Source organism: Pezoporus occidentalis, unplaced genomic scaffold (assembly GCF_034315485.1).
Source record: "Pezoporus occidentalis ecotype Australia unplaced genomic scaffold, CSIRO_AGI_Poc_V1 ctg171, whole genome shotgun sequence".
Classification (NCBI taxonomy): Eukaryota; Metazoa; Chordata; class Aves; order Psittaciformes; family Psittacidae; genus Pezoporus; species Pezoporus occidentalis.
In genome coordinates this window covers 1,352,892-1,376,175 of record NW_026913543.1, presented here as the reverse complement: position 1 = coordinate 1,376,175, position 23,284 = coordinate 1,352,892, and the positions used below count along the sequence as shown (strand labels likewise).

Below are 23,284 nucleotides of genomic sequence, written 5' to 3'. Positions count from 1 at the left end.
AAGCCCTCTTACATGTCCTCTGCAGCTCTGGGAGCAGGGGGATATAATCTCCTCCAGATGAAGAAGTCCCTGAAGTGTAAATCTGGAGGCTGGGAGAGTGCTCTGGGAATGGCACCACGTGTCTGTCCTGTTCTTGCACTCATTCTGGTCATGGTCATAGGTAGGATGGACACTTGGACCTTTGACCTAACCCTGTACGGCTATTCTGATGTTCTCACCTCACCACTATTCAGCTTTAAGAGAAGAGCAGCAAAATGTCATAAAGAAAGCCTTAGCAGTGTTCAGCTGTAGGGCACATCTCCTGTTACAAAGGATTGTGCAGACTGAGGGCAGGGGAATGGAATATGAACACAAAACATGGCAATCGTTCACTTATAGCTGGAGGCTATGGGCTCCACGGCACAGAGAGCTCAGCCTGGCAGTGATGCAGAGAGCAAATATCCCAACAGAGACCAGGGAAGCTTCCTCAGGCACTGGGGCTTTTGGAGCTTGGGGGACTGTGTGGCACAGACAGTGTAACACAACCTCGACCTTCACCAGACGGTGCAGAGCACTACTGGGAGAAGAGGGGAACAAAGAGCGTGTGGAGGTCACTGACTTCCTGATCAGTCTATTTCGGTATTTCGGGTGAGCTTGAAGGCTGAACTTTTTTGGTTCTCCAGTGCAGCCCAACCCCACCGTTTTCATCACCCGCTGGAGCTCTTTCACAGTTGTGTTTATCATGGATGAGTGTGGCAGTAGAAAGGGAAAATGGAGGATGCTGAGAACACTCTCATAAACCATGTCCCCATACCCTTGCCTTTCTTATCCTGGCCTGCTTTGCCTTGCAGCTGCTGTGTGTACAGTGTTTCCATGCTGGTCACTTGATAAATCGAGAAGACACTCCTGGAGTACAGGGACATGGGGCCTCTGAGCATCTGTTCACTCCGAGGCCTGCGATCCCCTGCAGTACAGGCTTCCTGAAGGATGAACTCCTTCTCGTCCATCCATACCCCTCTGTTGCAGCAAAGAAAATGGTCTTGGCTGGCCTGGAAAAGGCAGGCGAGGAGAGGCAGCGGCTGATACCACATAGACCATGCTGCTGGTGGAGGAGGTGGAGTGGAGGGAAACAACCACATCAGAGTCACTCCAGCCACCTCTCCTCTGCCTTCAAAAATGTCACTGCGGCACCCTCCACTTTCTATAACAATGTTTATCATTGTTCTTCGATTGTCTGGGACAATAAATGGTTGGAAATGAACATATATCACCAGGAAAACTCTGCCTGCCCCTTCCCCCAAGCAGTGTCATAAAAACGTACAAATTCACATTAATAATGAAGTGCATTTCCCTGAGAAGCCACTGTGTATCTCAGGGAGAGCAGGCAAGGTGGCAGTTGCTGCAGAGTTTCCTATTAAAGAGCAGAGCAAATACTCATAAATCTGATGAGGGGCCAAAGCACATGTTAGGGCTGTCTCCCTCTTAATGGAACCTTTTCTGAAATGAAAAAAATATATATCTCGATACATTCAGGGTATTCATTAGACATGACAACCTCCTCCACTCCCCCATCCTTCCCTCCCCCAGTCCTGCATGTGCTGACCCCTGGCAGAAGAGCCAGTGCTGAGTGCTGGCAGGGAGGGATTTTGGAGGGGAGGAGGCACTGTTTTGTTTTAATAAAGGGATTCTGTAAATTTACTACGATGAACAAGTCCCCTCCTGGCCCCATGTCTCCCTCCTTCCCTTCACTCCAGAAGCTGCTGTTGTTCTCTCTGTCTCCAGCCCCTGATGCCCACGGCCATCCCGGCTGTCCATCTGCCAGGGGGAGAGCTGATAGAGACAACACTGCACCCAGAGCAGGATTCCTCTTGCAGACTTGAGTGTGGGAAACCTTTCCTGCCACCTCACACGTTCAAGGGTTTGGCCACCTGGGCTCCTGGGGAAACGCAATTCTGCACACAGGGAGGTGGCAGGCTGAGCAGCAGTCCCCTTGGCTCTCTTTGGGGCTCTGATCTTGCTACCTGGTGTGGTGTCTTAATGTTATCACAGGCTGGAAACCCAGGGTCTGCTGCCCCTTTCCTGAAGGTGAGATGCTCTTGAAAAAGAAACATTGCCACATTTCAGATGTAAGCTCTGTGCTGAGCATTGCTTGTTCTACCTCATTCCTCTTCTCGCAGGCAGGGTCCCGAGTTGAGCTGCACTGGTGTAAAGCCTGTGTGACTCTGCTGATGTGTGAAAACCAGTGTAAAGGCCTGATCCTTCCTCAGCCAACAGACCCTGCCTAGATGCACAAACAGACCCAGTTCTGAACCCAGAAGATGGGAAGAAATGGCAGAATGAGGCTTGAAGACTACAACTTAATAAGAATGAATTATCTGTTCATTATCCCAATAAATAGTGAAAAATCTCTTCCTCTTTTCCTCCTCCCATAAAACTGTATCTGTAATTTTCCTCATTTTCCATCTGTGCTCCATCATATTTGCACTGAGTGATCATCCTGCTAAATTACATTATTTTTATTGAAAGGTGCTTTTGAGGGCTGGATACTGCTCGTGCCTTTTCCTTTTGTTATTGATCTTTGTGATTTGATTGCTGAGGTGTAAAATATATAAATAAGACACTGATACCCTTTGAAATCTCACGGGGTAAAAATGTTCTGCTACGGATTATGAAGGTTGTAGCATTTAATAATATCAGATGCAGCAAGGAGAAAGCAAGATTTTTATATCCTTATGAATACTGAATGATTGAGGAGATAGGTGCTGTTCAAGGTCAGTTATATTCTGGCTGAAATACTTAAAAGTTGCTGTTTCTTTGTGAGCAGAAGAGTTCCTGCCTACTGGGGGCAGGAACTGTCATATACAGTATGCCTATACAGGGCCTAGAAACAATATGGGTTGACCTAGAGGGTTGGATGTGCTAGTGCAATGTTAAATAATACTGATCTTAATAGCAACCTGTACTATTCATAAAAAGCAAGTAGATCTACACTGTTATATCTGTGCTGACACACTCTGATGTATCATCTGGCCTGACCCTGCTCTCAGGTAAGCCAAGAACACACTATCATTGGTTTTAAAAGGAGTGTTGCTAGATTGAAAAAATGCTGTCCAGGAAAACTTTGAAGATTTAAAAATGCTAAATTAAAATAAATACATAAATAAGTCCCAATCTAACACTGGGGAAACAGTGATAGATTTCAGAGGATATGGAGAACTGAGGCTTCACCAGAATAAGACTATTTTGGGAGAGGAGTGATAGGTTGGAGGTAGTTCCTTGTTGAGGATGGGCTCTTCCAGCACAGGTGAAAGACCTTTCCCCTGTCTCCTCTTCTCTCCTTCATGGTGCTCAGCTATTTTACCTACTTCATCCCAACAAAAGTCTGTTTTAAAATAGGATTTCCCCACTGATTTTTTTTTACCATTAAGAAGTCATTTTCCAGCACAATGTTGTCAGAAAAGTCCCATTCAAACTGCACAATCATAGCTCTCATTGCAATGAACTCTTTCTTTCTGGCTGATGACACGGTGAGCAGAACCCTCAGTTTTGCTGGTAAATTCTGCTTACAAATTGTGGTGGACACAACTGTAGGCAGCTGCATCCCAGCATGTCTGATTCTCCTGAAAGGGTCCCTCAGTTGTTAATATTGGTTGCTAAGAAGAAATGAAAGATGAAGAGCAAGCTAAATTCTCTAAAACACAGTTTTGGACTACTAATTCACACAATTGTCCTTGCCCATGTTAATGCCAATATTGGCTAATAGTGGAACATGATGTTCAGAGCAGCTCTTACTGTTTCAGAGGGATGAGAAAATAAAATCCACAGAAGAAAAAAATCTTCTATTTTGGTATACTTAACACATACAGTTATCTAGTCCTATATATCATTTAACAAATTGCTTTGCAATTCTTACAGGGCGTGGTATAATGACTGATTTAAAATCACTGCATTGCTTAAACTGCATTGTTCTTCATCAAGTTGAGTCATTTTTATGTGAAGTGTCAAGCTCTCTAACAAATAACTGCTGCCAGACAAATCAAGTTCCTCATCTTAAAGCTACGGCTAAATAGTTTATAGCTTTAATCTGCTCACTGAGGTGTGCAGTCTATGACAGTAATTATAAATGCAAGGAGAAATTATAGCTGAATGCTTTAACTGCATTAGGAGCCATTTGATGAACAATCATGATTGCCTGCTCATTTTCAACAATAGAGGGCAAGTTAGTGTCAGTGCATTAGAGGATTTTCAGTTCTGCTCTGCTCTTTCTTCCATTTACCACAGAATGTCAGTTGTCTCCTATAAAGCACTGTAGAAGCTTTAAACTTGATGGTTAAAAAAAGACAAAGGAGGAGACAGAGAGAAAAACTGTTTATCATTATGACTCATTTTTTTGTTTTGCAGCAGCCTTACTTTCAAATTAGTTCATCTCAGGTAGCTGCTTGTTTACTTAGCAGGGTCTTTTGTAGAAGAAATCTCCCCAATTAAGTTCATAATTTGAGTCTATAGAGACTCATTTCTACAAGAAGTTGTAGATAAGATGGGAGAGAGCCTCAGTTACTGACCTGTTCATAGCCAGTATCGCCTGACTTGAAAATGAGAAATACGATTCTGCCTTGTCGGGTTTTTTTCTTCTCAGGACAACATAAAAATTCTAATTTAGTTGAAAAAATGAACAAATGTTCTTCAAAGGTATAAGTCAACAAACAAATTACTTCTAATTAAAGCCATGTTCCCTAATGTTCCAGGGTTTTCTTTAAAGAATAGCAATAAAAACTGAGTTTGAAGCAGGTTAAATGAAAGAGAATAGAGACGTCTGATTGTTTTATATGACACAAATCTTACATTGTATTACTAAAGCCATATCAGTTAGAATTCAGGAAAACACCAAAGATGAATATAAAGCAGATATATATGTCTTTACACTTAAGAAGAATTTATAGCAAATTTCTTATAAACAGCCTCACAGAGGTCTTAAAAATAAATCCATAAACATAACACATTTTTCTAGAGTACTAATGCAGATTATTCATGCATATTTTTAATGATAGCTAACATTTTAAAATATAACCTTTAATAGTAAATGTCATCAAAATACAGAAAGTATTTTATGTAATTCTGTGCTTTAAGTATTCTTTCCACTGGTTTATTTCCATTCATTTCCATATATTTTCTCTATTTTTATTTCTATTTCACTACAATGATGCCTAGAAGTAAACAAAAATGTATGTGCGCATTTTAAGAATCTCAGTATGCTTTATATTTCTTGTCTCTAAATCCTGTGCTTTCCTCTATGTTATTGCTCAAATGTATACTGGATCTTCAAAATAACATGGTAAGAATAATTAAACCCTGAAAATCCCTGTTATTTGATCTAGTCTCCTTGCAGATCTCAGGGAGAAACCATATGAATAAACTCTGGCCCCCACACTTCTTTCACAGTCAGAACTTCAGTAGGCTTACGGCTCCAAAAGTGTAATAAAATCTTTACAATGCTATCCAAAATACCCCATCATTTCATACAATTTGTGCTATCATGCATACCAACTAAAATTATAGTTCCAGATAACAGTGCTATCACTCTGTCATTGCAATTTAAATATATTTTTTCAAAGGTAAGATACAACCTGCATCTTGATATAAATTAGAAATGAGTATTAAGAGGACAGCAATTTCTCTGCACCCAAAGGCAGGAAGGACACTACCTTTATTTATGTAGTTACATATCACCTGAATAAAACCCATGATGTGTCTGTGCAGGTTTTTGAAAAGCAGAAACCTCTTCTTTTTTTTCTCCCCTTGGAGATTTTTTTCCTTTGTATTTGTTCCCCAAATCCTCAGAAATAGTAACGTGTTTATAAAGGTGGGTGTTTGGTTTGCCTCTTAGTAATAATATGGTGCTTTTAAGACCAAATCAGAAACATTTGTCATGTATTAAGCCATGAATGTGCCAAAATAACTGTTACATTAATATATTTGGCAGATAGCTTTTGTTTGATAGTACCCAAATTATTGGTTTGCTCTAATATCTCTTGTGTGAAAACTATGAATGTCAGAGTCTTAATATTCATTAACTGATGGGAAAGGAAACAAAGTATGGTATATTTTTCCTAACCAGTCTCTTATAGTCTGCTGATATTTTGTCAGGTATGTTGATTTTGAATGGTCAAAAAAACAAGGAACAATAATTGAGTTTCACTGTTAGGTTAAAAATGCCAAAATAGAAACTTACAGGTATTAGCCCTATTTAGAAAATGAACTCTTTCTGAGTTAGACAGAATTTTGCTGGCTAAAATATGTAGAAAGCATAAATCTAGTCACATGCAGACAGCAAGTACAAGATGTATGTAAAACTTAAATCTTACTGCACTTGAATACTGACGTTATACTCCATAGTAATAGCTTCTATTACCCATCCCAAAGTAACCCTTTGATTAGTGGCTTAAATTATTCAAAAGCAGCCTTTTTAATGGAGCCTATGTGACGCATAGTCCTTGTGCCGGCTCTGTACACAGAAAGTGTTTCTAAAGCTTCATGAATATTTGCAGCAAACAAACGTGAAATCTTCACACAAACGGGTATTCAACCTCAAAGTGCTGCACCCTCAATTAGCCAGAGAATAGCCACAATAGCAGGTGGCGTAAGTGACAACTCACAACACGTCTTTAATTTTGACTGGCTGACAAATTCATTTCCCAAATGTTATTCAAGTAATGAACACACTGGAGAAAATCTGAATCTGCACATGATTATTTTGTGAGGAGAAGCAGAGCCTGAGACTGCTGGAGAAATTGTTGGGAATGACTAACAGAGTCTTCCTGGAAATAAACTCATTAGAACAAAAAAACTTCTATTTGGACTTTTTAGTTGACGTTCTGCATATTTATTTAAATCAAGAATATTCAAGTTTGTGAATCAAGTAAAATTAAAAATGCAAAAACTGTGTGTCATTTGAATATTACATTACATGTTATAAACATTGGTTGTGGCAATTGGTGTATCTTGCAGCAAAAAAATAGCAACACTAACGCAGAAGTATCCTACTTACAGGTCTTTGAAATATTAAGCTTGTAAAAAAAATAGCTGCTTTCTCAATTAAGCATTAACACCCCCTCCCAGTTTACACAAGAACTTGCACTGGAGTCAGGGACATTTATGGACTGACAAGCACTCCCACCAACATGAAATAAAATATAGTCAAACATCTCAAAAGATTAAAAAAGGAATGATGGAGAGATGGGTTAAAATGATGCGACAAAAAAGGCCACTCACAACAGTAAGTGTTTAAGTACATGTAAAATATTAGAATATTTTACAAAACTGAATCTCCAATTATCAACAAAAGCATAACTGAACTTCTAGACATTAACTTTTCAGAGTTATTTGTAGGTTCTTGGGGCTGAGTGTGAGATTATGAGAAACTCAGAATAATTAAGATTTTGCTGATTTGACATTTGAATTGACTTTTGTCCTATCAAAATCAGATTTACTGGTGTGTTAGCACTGAAAGAGTTAACAGCCTTTTGGTTTTCAGTGCTTTTTTCCCCCACATTTTCCATTCTTATTGCATTTAATTGTTGCATTCCACACTGAAGTGCATGGGATGTGAAAACATAAATTCTTAGAAACAAAAAGGCGAGTGAGACCTGGGAAAACAGCTATTTTGAAAATACTAATAAGAAGCAACTTCTCTATTTAGGGCAATGTGGTTACGCATTTACCAAGCTCTCTTCTTGAAAACATTATAAAATGGATATGTACATGCAATTAGATGAATGAAGCAGGAGTACATTATGCATTTTATACTGTTTTCCTGCACTTAAGAAAGTACAAATGTCTTACGAAGCCTCCTTAAAATGCTGAAATTAAAACTCGCTATAGAGCATGCATACCTTAAGAGTTATTCTTCATCCACTTCTGCTACAAATTGTGAATGGTGTTCTGGTGACTTGCTGTGTGTTTTGCTTAGATGAAGTTTTACTGCATGTTTGCTCGCAAATGTCCGACAGCACAACTTACATTTGAACTTAGAGTCAGTGTCCTCTTCTCCAGCTATTGTTTCAGGAGACCTTTGAACTGAAACTCTGGAGATTTCTTGCTCTACCTTGGTTTGCTGCTCCACAGCCAGCCTGTTCATGTCTTTCATTTGGAAACCTAGGTGAGATTCTAAGTGGCTAATGTAAGTAGATGGGGTTCGAAACTGAGATGCACAGTCACTGCAATAAAAGACTGGATGTCCTTTGTCCATGTTTTTCAAGAACTTTGTTCCTCCGGTTTTCCTAAGTTGATATTTGACATTTGCCAACCAGTGGCTGATGGTGGTCATTGACAGTCCAGTAAATTTGGAAATCTGCATGCGCTCTTGCGGGCCTAGGTCTGATAATAAATATTTACCTTCAGATGTCTGGAAGAGGCTGGAAGCAAACTGAGCTTGCAAAATGAGAAGATGCTGAGGATTCCAGTTTGACTGTCTGCCCTTCCTTTTATGCAGAGTGGAGACTTCTGTTGAGACATCCTCAAAGCGTCGGACATCTATTTCCAATTTCATAGATGGGATCCTTGAAGATGCCGCAGGTTTTGGTGTAGTAGCTTTGGGAAGAACTTTGACCATGTCAGCGATGTCGGACAGAGCATGTTTTTGAGGTGGAGAAGTACAAGATTGTGCTTGAGGTGACTCAGCTTTCTTGCCTTTGGATTTGGTCAGGTCAATAGGCTGATCATTGTTTTCAAATAAATAGTGCCTGGATACACTTGCAGGCTTTGGCGGTGTTGGAGCTGGAGATAAAACTGGCTTCTCCATCACATTTAGATTGCTTTTGTGGAATATAGAAATTGTGCTAGAGCTGGGGCTGCAGCTGGATTGAGGCTGTAAAGGCTCAGTGGCTTTGCCCAAGTGGTTATTCAGCACTGACTGCAGCGCGCTGAGAGGGTTGACACAAGGCAGGTCAGACGAATGGTTGGTGGCAGCACAACCATTACTAAGAGAAGCTGCTGTTGTTTCCTTGAGGACTGTTTTTTCTTTTCCACTGTCCTCTTTAATTTTGTCTTCTTCTTTCAAGGGACATGGTTCTGTCTTTTTTGGCTCCACAGAGGCTTCAGATTTGAGGAGAGGTTCTCTCTCGCCCTGGTTGAGTGAGGCAGGCTCAGCTTGGATACTCTCTTTAGCATAGTCCTTTTGTACCTCCTCCTTGTCATCAGTTTCCTTCTTCACTTGAGTGCACTGGGCCACATTTGCTGAGATAGGGACCAGAGGCATGACCTTCCACTTTGGAGCTATGGGCCTCAGTTTATTGGTGATAGTTGGTCTGATTTGCAATACTTGGGAACCCACAGGCAAAGATGGCTTAGCTCCTTCTGAGAGCTGATAAGCTGCATGGATGCTGGGATATGCACTCCAGCTAGGAGCTCCATTCTGAGCTTTATTGATGGCTGTTGTGACAGTGTTCTCCAAGGACTTTAAAATGTCCCCACCACCCTTTGAACCATCTTCTAAATCTTCTTCTCGGAGGTACTGGTATTTCATTGTGGGATCCAGTGGTTTCTGAAGAGTGTCTTCATACTCCTCAGTTTTTACTGCTTTCTCATCTTTGTTTGCATCATCAGCTTTATCTTTTTTACTTTCTTTTTTTAGTTCAGAGGTGGGAGCTATGCATTCTGCAGATGATTTACTGGTTGATTTTGAAACTGGGCTGTCACTGGCGGGTGCTTCAGACAGTGATTGCATTTTTTCCACAGCTAAAGGATCCAGAACAAGTTGCTTTCCTTTCTTTGAAGCTGAACTTGTGACTTTCAAAAAATGGCCAGTGACCATCATGTGGGTTGTAAGCTGCTGCAAGGTATCATGGGAACTTCCACATTCCATACACTTCAAAATCTGGGATTTGCAGGCCTCGAACTGCCATGTATAGCTGGCACCATTCTGGTAGCCATAGCGGTTGTTAGATGATAACTGCAGGTTTGCATTCTTCTGAGGAGAAAAAGTATCTGAGAAAGACCCCGTTGTGGAATCGGGGGAACAAGGCCTGTTAACATCAAACACACGTTTCTTTGCTGGAGTGACCAGTTTTGAAGAAATGGTTGGTACCGGCTCCTTCAAAGGCACTTTTTGGTAATGTTTTGTTTTTATCATATGAACACTCAGGTCTTGAAGGGAATCGAAAGAGTCACCACAGAACATACATTTCAGAACTTTTTGTGCATCTTCCTTGTCCATGTCCTGGAAAGCCCTTTTCCGGGGCTTTGAATAGCTGGTAGGTCTGTGCTTGTCCTTTTTATGGTTGTCATCTTGGTAGTGACCTGTCTCATTCATATGAACTGTTAGTTCTACCAGTGTGTCGTAGGCAGCACTGCACTGCCGGCACCGAAACCGGCTGGCACCCGTGAACACAGTTCCACACATTTTGCTGCTCTGCCTGTAGAGCTGGACTGAGCTGAACAGGTTGGGTTTCGAGACAGGTCTGGAAGGTAAATTCTGCTGTAAGCTTTTGGACAGTGCATCTTGGTGCCAATCAAAATCAGCTTTGTTCCCTCCATTTCTGTTGTCACAACTCCTCTTTTCAGAGTTAGACAATTTGAAACCCAGCCCTAAGCCTGTCCAATAAGAATCTGACAGTATGTTGGCATAGACCGCTGTCATTTTATCCATGCAATTGTGTGCTTCATTCTGGGCTTTGGGGTGGCTGCTGGGTTTGGGGTCCTGTGGCTCTCTAGAGCAAATGCTTTTAATATCTGCCACATGGTCACTACCATCACTTAGTAGTGATTCGTTTTCAGCATCCTGGTTAGATATATGACTGACAGGGGAATTCTGGTAACTGAAGTTCCCTTTCTGCTCAGGACCAGCTTCATGTTCCTCATCCGTGCAAGTGTCATTGCTGCCCTGGAGTTGAGCAGTGGAATTGTTGTCATCATCATCTTCTTCCTCCTCCTTTATATCTTCCTCTTCCTTTAAATCTTCCTCTTGGACATAACCTGAAATGTAATGTCAATATATGAAATAACTTGTTAAAGAAGAATACTGCATTTCGAGCTTTCTAGTTTCACTACGTGTTTTCTTTACTGAACTTTAATCTACAACTTTATTGACTGCTAGTTCTGGAAGTGAAAAAGCCCAAATGATGCCTTTTTTGTGAAGGCTGCTGTATCTTGCTGGCAGATGATCATAATTCTTTATAACTGCCAGAGATTCTGAGTTAATAATTTTGCTGTCATGGGAGTATAATTCTAACTGTCCCATAATAGGACAGTTGAAAATTCATGTGTAAGAATTTAAAGTTTTTATTAAAAGATTCAATTCTATCAAATTGTTTTTAGCCTCAGTGAAAGACAGGGTAGAACTGGCAAGGAACAGAAGAAAAATAACTGCCATAATCTTCTTGGTTCCTAGCATCATCTAGGTACTGTAACCTTGTGCCATTTGATCACCTAAAACTGCACTTTAGAATGTACACAAATAATTTATATGTCAAAATACAACATCTGAAAGTGCTAATAGGCATAAGTGGAACTCTTTTGTTTATATATGTACTGTCTGTGACAAAAGCAAATTGTGCTTCAGTAAAAACATATCCATACATTTCAGGGCAAGAACCCTTGGAAGTTATAGAAGCGTACTAGGATGTGCCAGAGGTAGACCAAAATTAACTGTAAAACTGAAAAGCAGAACAAATCCAGAAAAATTTTCTTTGACAAATTAGATTATTTGATTAATAAAATGAATTTGATACTGGAAGAGCTGTACATTTTAAAATTCATTTAGGAATTCAGGTTGTTGGGGTTTGTTTTGTTTTGTTTTCTGGCCTTATATTAGCAGTAATTCTGCCTAAGTTACAGAGATAACCTGGTTAGGACAGAGGATTTTTAAGGGTGAACTGGCTCTGTTGCAGCTAGTGGATAAATTCCCAATGACTCAACACAGTCAGCAACTCACTGCCAGACCCCACAAGAAGGGATGAAGCAGAACGAGTGGTTCAGGTGTTTTCACAAAACCCCAGTGTAATTTTTTTAACAGCTCCGGAAAAGCTGATATGCACAAGGCAAGCAAACGTTGAAACAATTCACTGCTATTGACAGCCACTCATCAAAACTAAATGTGGATTTCAGCAGCACAGATCTTTGTAAGAGATACATTGACGAGCTCTTGCAGTGAGGTGCAAACACAGTGCTGCTAAACCTAGTGACTGCACTGCAGTCTCAGGAGTACTTTGCTGTGTTTCCTTAATAGTTTTTTTTTGCATCAGATAAATATACTAAAACGCACAAATCAAAGCTGCCCTTAAAACAACTAAGCAAAAATAAAATTCTAGTATTCATAATTATGAAGTAACACCAAGAGCTCAGAAACCACAAGTTAAATGAGCCTAAAAGTGTTATTTGTTTAAAATTCAGTCTCTTCCCATCTTCTGAGAAAAGCCATTTTATGGTTCTTTGAGAACCTGGCTCATTTCACTCCCTTGAATCTGACACTCCAGCACAAATTATATCCTTTTAGCAAATCAAAGGGACGGACAGAAAAGGTAGAAGCACTTTGATTAACACATGGACAAAGCCTTCCAGAAGTTTTTCAGATGTGCTTTAATTTTTCAGTGTATTTGCATGTGCATCTCAGCCCTTCCAACATGTTTACCACCAAGCTAAAGAGATGAACTAGAACTAGAGGAATACCATCAAGCCAGAGGTGAACTAGAACTAGAATTGTTCCCTGGAAGAAGCTGCAATAAAAGAAGAGGGAAATGATGTCACTCTCTGTAGATGGGCTAAGAAATCCACATGAAACATCTTCCCTATGCCCTTCCCACAGTCTTAGGACCTGCACAGAGCGCACCAGCTGAGAGCTGGGCTTGGCTTACTCCAGGGATGATACCAGGAAGCTTCACAACCAGAGGCAGCAACTATGAGCAAATGACCTGGACAGTATTTTACCATGACAAAATAATCACATAGCAGTAGGAACACTGTGCTCTTCAGCACACAGCGAAGCAGCAAAATAATATTAAAGTGTTAAATACTAAAAAATAAGCCTTTTAGTAGTGGGTTGGGGTACAGTAAATACTAGTACCCTGTTTACAGGTGACCAGACTGAGGCAAGCAGCAAAGACAACACAGAACAAAAGATTTTTTCTCATCCCTGAACTTTTTCCCCAGTAACCAGGCGATACTTTCCATCTACCCCTTTCTGAGCTCGTATGTTTCTCAGGGACCAAGGAGAACAGAGGGACATGGAGGCGGCAAAAGCTCCTACACGTCATGAGTAGTAACCTTGTTAAACAAGCAGCACGAACTGATGAGCAGGCCTGACATGGTTCTCACGGTGTTAGAGACACTGTACAGCGTAGGTAGCGATGCTGGCCCCTTGCCAGGATGTATCACAGTGCCAGGCATATTACACCCAGCAAAACAAAAATAAGGAGGGAATCCAGTGAAGGAATCAGACAAAACAGACAACAAACAGCATTCACAGGGGTTTGGATCGGTGCAAATTTGATTCTCCATTTCGGCACCAATTCTTTGAATATTATTAACCCATTTTTCACCAGAAGGTATTTTGGAAGATACATACAGTAGTTTCTTCCTCACAGTATCCTTTGTCCTTTTAAAAGGATTTACCAGGAGAAGCAGAAGTATCAGACAGCTGCACAGCCCCCACAATACAGATAAAATTTTCTGCTTAATTAGGCATTGACATGTTTACTATAACCTTTACGGAAGAGTAACTCATGTTGAGAAATCCTCTTTTTTGTGTCTGTATAAGGTACAGACACAGTCTTATGTAAGTGGTAAAGGTAACTTACTAGAAAGCACCATCAGAATCTCACAAAACCATCAGTCAGGTCCATTTTAATGGTTGAGGGTTCTGGGCAGCTTTGGAAACACATTTCAGTATCCTACTTGTAAAACCATTTCTGTTTATGTAAATGATTTAAATCACTGTGGGCATTTTAAGGACAGTGGAGACCTCTTCTGTGCAGACAACCTAGGGTACAAGGAACGCACGTGTCCTTCTGGCAGTGGGTTTTAGTAAGAATTCACTGGACACGAAGCTTGATATGAACTGATGTAGCTATTTAACAGAAAAAAACATTAATTTAAGTGGACTTTACATTATTTATTTTCTAACTAAAGGGTGTCTTAAGCCTGTAGACCCACATGCTTTAAATGCAGTGTCTGTAATAAGTAGCATAAATTTTGCACGTCATGCTGATGTCCATATAATAAATTGTTGAGTGACCTGTTCTGTTCCCACCAGTTCTCCCCCAGGCTTATTCTGACATTCCAAACCTCTGAGATGCTCATATACAGCTGTCTTACAGGAGAAAAAATAGAATTAAAGAAATCCAAACTCATGCTTCCTCCTTCACCCAGATGAGAACTGTTCCCACCGAAATGAAACAGGCACAGGCAGAGATGTAATATGGGCAGTGTGCAGTCCTGAAGAAGTGGGGGACTAAAATTTCACTGTCATCTTAAGGACTGGACAAAACCCAGGAGCTTCTGAGCACTGAACGGAAGCAAGTTCTGGCTTCCTAAATGGAAATTTGGGTTTAGTGCTGATTGAGACTAAGACAGTATACGTCAAAATCATGACATCAGGAGGGATAATACTGTCATATGGGTAATAATCACAAATACAATTCTAAACTGTTTTAACTTTTAAAAGTTTTCCTCTGTACCTTTGTGATTGGATTCATGGTAACTTCATAAACCTGCTTCTATAGGACAAGGGTTGCAATGAACAGCTGACTGTTCTTCAAAAGATAACATTTTCTTAGGTATTTATAGCACATTTCTGCAGAGTAACTGGAAGAAAGAAGGCCCAGCTAACACAGCTGAACAAACTCTTCTTTGAATGTATGAGTCTAACACCAGGCACATGCATGTTGAAGCCTTGACCCTGCCATGCAGAAGGTGCTGAGCCAAGCTCCAGGTGATGCTGAACCTGGCATTGACTTTCAGGCCCCCACACCCCTGCCTAACCTGTAATTTGCACCACGTTGTACATCACTTCTGACCTTCAATTGTAGAGTGTGAACACATCTTTTTTTTTAAAGTGTTCACTCTGACTGTTAACTTTTCCACCAGTGGATGCTATTTTCACTCAAATTTGCTCTTTTTCCACATAGAGAAACATTTCTTAAAATATATACATACATGTTTCTTTCCAAGACTGGAAAATTTATTTCCTGCCAAGAAAAGGGACAGTGAATCATTGTCCAGAACAACACTGCTAATCCATGTAAAACCCATGCACCATCTGCACTTCTTCATATATATATTCCAGTTCTACTTGAAATAACATCATTAGTAAAGCAATCTTGCAGTGCTATAAGGTGATCTTGTTTCCTTCTCGTCTGGCTTTAGCTCAAACATCTTTTTGTGTTTGGCAGAAACTGTTTCTTTCTCTGAAATATTTCATGCAGATAATGGATAATGACCACTTCTCATTCCTGTTTCTCAAAAATGTCTAACTACATTAGCTACCCAAAGACAAATCTTAACCTGGTTCTTTGTGGAAGTTCATGGCTCTAGATTCATCCCAGTTTGAAAATGAACTTGAGAAATAAATTGGCAGCTGTGGAAAAAAAATGCCTGCTCTGTTGCATAACTCTTACAGAACAGACATTTTGGAATTTAACAGGAGTAAAACCAATGGAACACTCTGGAAATGCAATGGGGTTTATGGAAAGAACTCTTAAATTACAAAATTTGTAACAAAAGAGTGAATAATATATATTTCAGAACTTTCTAGGCTATGTTCAAAAATTCTGTACCAGGAAAACAACTTCCTGTTAAGTTCTGCAGAATGGAAAGGAAATGCAGGGAAAGGTCCCATTCTTACCATGCAGAAAGCAAAGAGCAGCTCATTCTGCATCACAGGTTTCAGAGACAGAACAGCATCTCTGTTAGCTGGTCTAAACACCCTGGTAGTGCGCTTTATCCCTAAACCCATGTGTATCCTGATAAACTTCTAGATGTTCTCAAAAGCTCAGAAAAGCTTGAGTAAGTTCAGATGCCTCTTTTCTGGAAAGCCAGTTAATTACTTTGGATAATAGGAAATTATTTGCACCTTTTGCTGCTATTACTAACTGCAGTCTCCAAGCTCAGTTTGCAGTGGCTCAGTATGGAAGCTGTTGATCACAACTGATGCAATTTTGTGTCCAAAACAACTTGTCACCTCAAAGGAGAGGTTTCTCCCAGTATTCCTTTTTTTTTTTTTTTGAGTTTTTTCAATAGTTCCAGCAGCTGATACTGGGGCATGAATTCCTGACTCCTGCAGAGGAGGACGAGAAACATCCACAACCATCCTGGATGGACAAAAGCAACCTATGCTGCCAGACTGGTGAAGCCACTGCAGCTCAGGAGCAGGGAAACTTGGAGTGGCTTCTGCCATAACTGAATTTTAACACACAAATGCAAGTCCATGGAACCATAACTATTATTTATAGATGATGCTGAAATGAAGCAACTGGGGGCTTTCATTTTGTTACACTCTAATTAGAGTTGTATTATAAAGTTTTCTATTAAGTGTCCAATTTCTTACTAGTTTAGAAGGCAAAATACCCACTAGTTTCAGTGGGACTCTTAGCATCATGAAGGAGAACAGATTATGTCTTTTGTACATTGCATCCTACACAGTTATGAGTCAAATGGAAATGATCAGAGGCTGGAAGTACATGCACAGGGAACTAGCTTGTGAGGGACCCATGAACCCAAAGCAAAACCAATCATAAACCAGGAAAAAAAAACCTGAACAAAAGGAAGACTGAAAAAGCGAGGTGAGCCGATGAACTCTGCTGAGCTGAGAGTCCTTGGCAGGGACAAAATTGGTAGGGATATTTTTCTTGAATAACTTTCCTTAAGGACGATGTTTACATAGTTATTGCACTGAGAAATAAAACCAGCTTCAAACATATTTGCCTTGTTCTGGATCCAGTCAGTTTGAACAGATGAATGGCCAGGTGCTAGCTATTGCAGAAATGGATTTAACCATGTTCAGAGCCAACAGTTCAAGTCCCTTACATGAGGGCTTATAGTGTAAGTGAATAATTTGACTTTAGTTAAAAACATTCATGCTTATTATTTTCTGCAACGCCCTGGAACTTTACAATTGCATTGCTGAACCAGCTGAAGGTGTTTGATATTCTCCAGATTGTATTTGCAAGAAGTATGCTTCTAATGAAAGCTGCACCACTTGAACGCAAAGACCCTCCCAGCCCCTCGCCATGCAGGATCAGCAGCCCTGCCCTCTGACCCTGTCCTGTCTGCCCCTCCCAGCTCCTCAGTGGACAAAGGTTTATACAGGTATCAGGCATTCACCACATCCCAATGGCAATGTGCGCTGCATTTAACTGCTGGCATGGACACAAAGGGTGCTTTCCAAAATGCAGTTGGGTCCTCAACAATTAAAGGAATACAGTAGTAGCAAATATGTTTTCCTCATTAGTAATTTTAATTTCTGCAGTGTAAATCACTTTGCTGATGAAAACATAAGTTTGAAACTTTTGCCTCTCTTTGCTTTTCTTCTGTTTTTTTCTTGTCCTATTTATTGTTGTGGAGAACAGCAAAGAGGTTTTGTAAATGTACAGATTACCTTGTTTGAAACCCAAGTTTCAAATGATGTTTCCCTCTTTCAATAACCTACATCCCCCTAAGTGCCAATGTAAATTTCTTTAAATGGCATGAGCCAGAAATCAGAATCACAAAAATATATGTATCTATATAAATTGAAATTGTAATGAGTCTTACCAGTGTATTGCTAACACTTTGGTTCATTTGATATGAACTTTGTTTTTTAAAGTACCACATGGTAAGGCTTTGAAACTTCAGTTTGTAAAAAAAAACTGTAACAGCCTTACAGCCTTTGAAGTCACTACTGATATAACTCTGAACAGATCCATTCAAGTTCAACTAACATCAGACAAATGTTTAGTGTATCAGAGGAAGCCACAAAAGCAAGGATTTCATCAATATTTCACAACAGCCTCAGGGAAACTGTAGATTGCAATGCTGTAGGGCAGCTAATGGAATTACACACAAGGGTTTTGTACATTTAAAATAAGCAGCTACTAAAAAAATTACCCTTCAGTTTGATAGAAACTGTATAAAACTGCAGATGGGAAACAATTAAATAGCTACCAACATTTATCCATGTCAGTCTGATAGGTCATTTAATAACAGGTATTTCTTTCCTCCTTTCTTTTTTTTTCCTGGTAGGGCAATAATAAAGATTAACATTTATGAAAAGTAGTATAAAATATAGTACAGCCAAATGAATAATTAAAGATGCTTCTGAAGAATTTGTTTGCTATTGTATGGCCGTGAAGACAGCTCTCCAGTAAGGAAGTACATTCATATTAAACACAATTATAAGTAGAAAGAAGATGAGGATTATGTTTATGGACACTTGCTTTTTATTCTAAAAAGAATAAATCTTTGGCTCATTTCTGTTGAATCCATGGACAGCATTTCTGCACAACACATTCTGCTTCAAGAGTTGGGCTTTGAATGCGTGTAGGGTTAACTTGAAGCTGGACATATTACATGTAATAAACCAGTGTAAGATCAACACTTTCCCTTGAAAGGCTCTTGATCAGAGTGAAGAATTCTGCGTATGAAAGCACAATGTTTATTCTAAAAATAGATCCATATAATCATAGTCCTTTCATTACTATGTTCAACGTGTAAAAATCTTGAAGTATCAGCCCTTCACACAGTGGGGTTTGAGTGTTTCGATATGGTCTGCTACTGTGGGAAATTACTATTTCTCTTAGTTAACTGATGCTTGTTCAGTGCATTGAATAGCATGACGTGAGAGACAAATGATTTGATTATTATTTTTAAAAGGCTGCTTATTTCTTGGCCTCTCCAGTGCAAAACAGACCAGCTTGGCTAAGTACGATGGAGTACCCAGTCTCACGCATAAGAATTTAAGCCCCAATTCAAGAAGGCTCATAAACAACGTTAAGTTTGTCTCAGTTGGGGTAAGACTAGACAGGCTTATCTGCCATAAAGACATGGCATGATGATGCTTCACTGTCATAATTACTTAATGTTCAATTATTAATATATAAACAATAGCAGCCTGATTTCAGTAATGTGACTAAGGATTAAATGAGTCAGCCTTGATAGAAACTCTGCCAGCGCAAAGGGCAAGGCTCAACTGTCGTAACTCTGGCATCTGCCACTGATTGCTGAGGTGGCCTCTTGCAAGTCACACAGGGTCAGTTCAAAGCTCAGATGTTTTTATGGATAACCCCCACGAACAGCCGTTTTCTCTTCTAAACCCCAGCCTCCCTGCCTGAACTGCAAAATGCTGCTTCTTGTATACATTCTGCAAGAGCACACTGGGAAATGCACTGTGCTTGTATGGTGAACAGAAAACCTAGAGCTGCTTGACCATTCAGTTTCATGGGCCAGTGATAGCTGGAGCTGAAGCCAACAGCACTTCTTACATGTTTTTATTCAAGTGCAGAATTCATGCGCAGCTGAAGATACTGCATACAATGCAAGTTCCTTATGAAAACTTGTTGACTAGGACTTAGTATTATAGCCTATTTTTTTTTTAAGTAATTATTAATATAGCTTTAAAAGGACACTATTATTATAACATTTGCCTAAAGAGCAGTGAGCCTTTTGATTTTCCCTTTGGATATACAGCCATATTGCAGCTCCAAGATCTGTCTTAAGCCATACTTGCCAGTAGTGTTTCTAAATCTGTGCTGGTTACTCATAGCTGGTTAAACCATGGATGCAACATCATTTTCTTTCTTAACATCTCTTTAGATAAAGTGCATGAGTAGAAAGTGGGAGTATAATGAAATATATCTTCCTCATCTTCTTGCTTTGTTTTGATCTTGCGTTCCAGGCAATAAAAAACTGCAAATAGTTTTGAAGTGTGAATTTTCATTTGCTGAGATTTCAGTGTAAAAGAAACAGTAGTGAAGAATACACAGTTCATCAAGAAGTTTATTTCCCTCTTTATTTTCCTTTCAGGAACATACTGTTGCAAATGCTGGTCCAAATGAATAGTCTGTTTCTTTTACGAAAAATATTATGGCCAACAAACATCAACTTTTGACCATCAGACATCCCTGCACTTATAGCCACATAACCATCAAAGCACTAAGCCAGCATGAAGGTCATTACCCAGACAGCATCTTACTTCTACTAACTTCTCAGATATGTAAGCAATAAGCAGTTGCAAGAGATTGATATGATACTTTGTGAGTAATTTGGATGAACTATAACACTAACCCAGTAAAGTATTATAATTTTAAATGTGTCCAGAAAATAATTGAAATTCTGGTTTAGCTTCATCATAATGCACAGTGCCGGGTATATTTAACAGCTGACTAGTTTAGCATGAATATTGCTTTACAAATGAGGTCATATTGTTTTTAAGAAACAATATTGCTATCAAACATGTTTAGGAGGAAAAGCAAGAGATTATGAGTACACTTTTAACCTTTCTGTCTCTTTCTGTATCTGTTTACTATGGTGATTTAGGTGCTCAGTGTTGTTTGAAGGCAAACAAGGAAGGTTCTGGCATTTAAAAGAGATCCAGTAATGAGCAACTGGCAGACAGATTCTTTCTTATTATTACTCTGTCACAAAATCTCTGTTCTACATCACTCCATCTTTGCAGCACCAGTCTGAGATGAGAAAGGTCAAAACATCTTCAAATATACAGTCTGTACATGCACAACAACATTCTGGAGTAACATCAACAGCCAAAATTCAATCCACACTGTGGAAGAGACCAGAGGTAATGAAGTTTCATTAGAGAGAAGGCTTTCCTCCTGCTGGCACTGGCATAGCCTAGGTTGGAGTGAGATCACCTGCTAATCCTAGTCCACAGGTTTCTTATCCGTTATCCTGCTGTCAGAATGAGGGATATCTGAACAAGAAACTCCAAAGAGCATTAAATATATACAATATGCATGCATTCACCTATGTAATGTTTGGCCATTTCCCTACCAAGGAAGGGAGCACCTAGGGGGCCTGATCCTGCTTTTCACTCCTCATTGCACTCGACGCAGAGATGGATGCAGCAACTCTGATAAGAATCGATCTGTGATCCTTTGAAATCTGTTTCAAAAATGGAAATAACTTTTAAGGTCCTGCCTGAAGTGTACGCCCAAGGAGGCATGACCACAGGTGTGCTGTTGCTGGCTTTGGTAGCACAAACTTGCAACCCTTTCCACCTCAAGCTTTGAGGGAATCACATCACTCTTTTAATAGATCATGCAAATAGACTGCATCTTTATTATTACCATTGCCATTTTGTAACCTTTGGAGTTAATTATTAATGCATTGCCCCCAACACTAATACTACCCTACAAAAATCTTTTACCAACACAGAACAAAATTCTTCCTGCCCTGAAAAGCTCCCGGTTTTGATACCCTCCAGTGCTTTCTTTTCTCCTTCTACACAATCCAGGATGCTGCCTTTCTGTTTCCTTGCAGATATGAAGGCCTATAAATAGTAAGAATACTAATAATTATCAGTAGTAAAATTAGTACTGTTGGTTCCTTTCTGCAAGAAACTTGTGCAAAACAAATCAATCCATGTCAAAAGGAAACGCTTCCAACTGACACAGAAAATAAACAGAGTTTCCAAGTATCCATCAAGATTGTTAAAATAATGGAAATTTCAAAGGAAAAAAATAATGATTGAAACACAAATGTTAATCTGTGTTCTTTTAAATCATGTCTCAAATGATTCAAGCAAAGGCTTAGATCCAGGGCCAGTACACAGACCATTTAGAGATCATAATCACCACAGTCTCAGTGTTGCATTCCTGCCCTGTCCTAAGTGATAACTGAAATTTATCATATGGGACAAAGCATAAAAACCCAGGCAGTAACAACAGGAGGCTGCAGCTGCACAGGATCAGCTTTTCCTGAATCTCAGCAAGAAATAACAACTATGAGTTATGGTAAAAAAATCCAATAACCAGAAAGGTCACTTACTGACAGAAACGACTTCTTCAGCACAGGTACAATAATGTAACTACTGCTGAAGTGAGGGACCTCACTGGGTACAATAAAGCTATACACTATATCCATCCTAACTGGATTTAAGGCCTGCTGGAATTCACAAAGCAATCTAGTGGATCAAAAATCCAGACTCCAAAATCCTTAAAGAGCTGAAAGAGGGGACCAACAGTCTGCTCTGCATCTCTAACTGAATCAAAACACTTTGTAAACGTGCCTGCATTTTTTTCCTGAGGCCACACACAGACTTGGAAGGAAAAGCAAGAGAGGGCATCTGACCTCTACCAAATTACTCATTTTTCTGACTTTCTGAAAATTGAATTGCTGCTGCAGGAAAGCTCAAATATATAAAAAAAAGAAAAAAGCCATAAAAAGAAGCAAAATAAGTTATTTAAAATGTTTACGGAATTTACAGAATTAAAATATTTATTGCTGTTTCCGGTAATCCCAAGTGTAAGTGCAGACAAGAGCTTGGAAAAAGGTTCCAGAGAATTTTAGAGTGTGGTTATGCACACCCAAAGAGCAAAACTTCTCCATTTGTGTCTTAATTCCTACCTCTCCTGTTTCACTGCCTCCAGTATGCCATCAGCATGCAACCAGGACACCAGCATTTGAGCTCTGCACTTCTGCAGAGGAGCAAATGTACCCGGGATGTTTATTAAGGCATCATTACATGTCTGTGTGGCATCATTTATTTTCTGTGGAAGAGACCATGCCAGGTCAAGATCAACAGTTTGAGCAGACAATTCATCAGGTGGGAGCAGGTGGCAGGGGTGGGATAAGAAATCACTGGAGAAGGAGTACGAAACTGAAATGGATGGAAGTGTAAAAGTAATAAGAAGGTGATCAGTGAAACTACAAACAACAGAAGATAAATCAAATGAAACAAGTGCAGAGCAGAGATCAGTCCAGGAGGGTTTCCTTAAACGTGAACAGGGCTTTAACCTCAATGACAATACCTGAATTCATGTATAATATTTTTCCTCAAAATTCTGCTGGGAATCAGGAGGATAAACAGAGCAGGGTAATTACAAGGGTGCTCAGAAAGAATTGGGAAGAAAAACAAGTCTACTTTCTTAGAGTTGTAGTGGAAATGGATGCAGAGAACATTTAGAAAACAAAGCATTACAAGGGATTTTGCACATGACATTTACATCCAGGTACAAACTGCGTTTATATATTGTGAGGGTATGTTACAGGATCTGCACTTTTATTTCCATTAAGACCCCTGAGGCAATGACTGAAATCGTACAGAAACAAAGAGTGGCAATGATAGTAATGATAGTGAAAACGGAGAAATGGTGAACAAGAACTT

The 23,284-nt window shown here is 39.7% G+C and overlaps 1 protein-coding gene across 3 annotated transcripts in view; it reads right to left on the bottom strand.

The window, feature by feature from the left end:
- TSHZ2 (teashirt zinc finger homeobox 2) overlaps positions 1 to 23,284 on the bottom strand; it is a 229,352-nt gene that overhangs the window by 80,996 nt on the left and 125,072 nt on the right. For 2 of the 3 annotated variants that reach the window (XM_062613957.1, XM_062613958.1), the window contains exon 2: positions 7,869 to 10,947. In XM_062613957.1, coding sequence (XP_062469941.1) covers positions 7,877 to 10,947 — 3,071 coding nt within the window. In that variant the 3' untranslated portion in view covers positions 7,869 to 7,876. The remainder of the gene's footprint in view (positions 1 to 7,868; positions 10,948 to 23,284) is intronic. The other variant, XM_062613959.1, reaches the window with a different exon arrangement.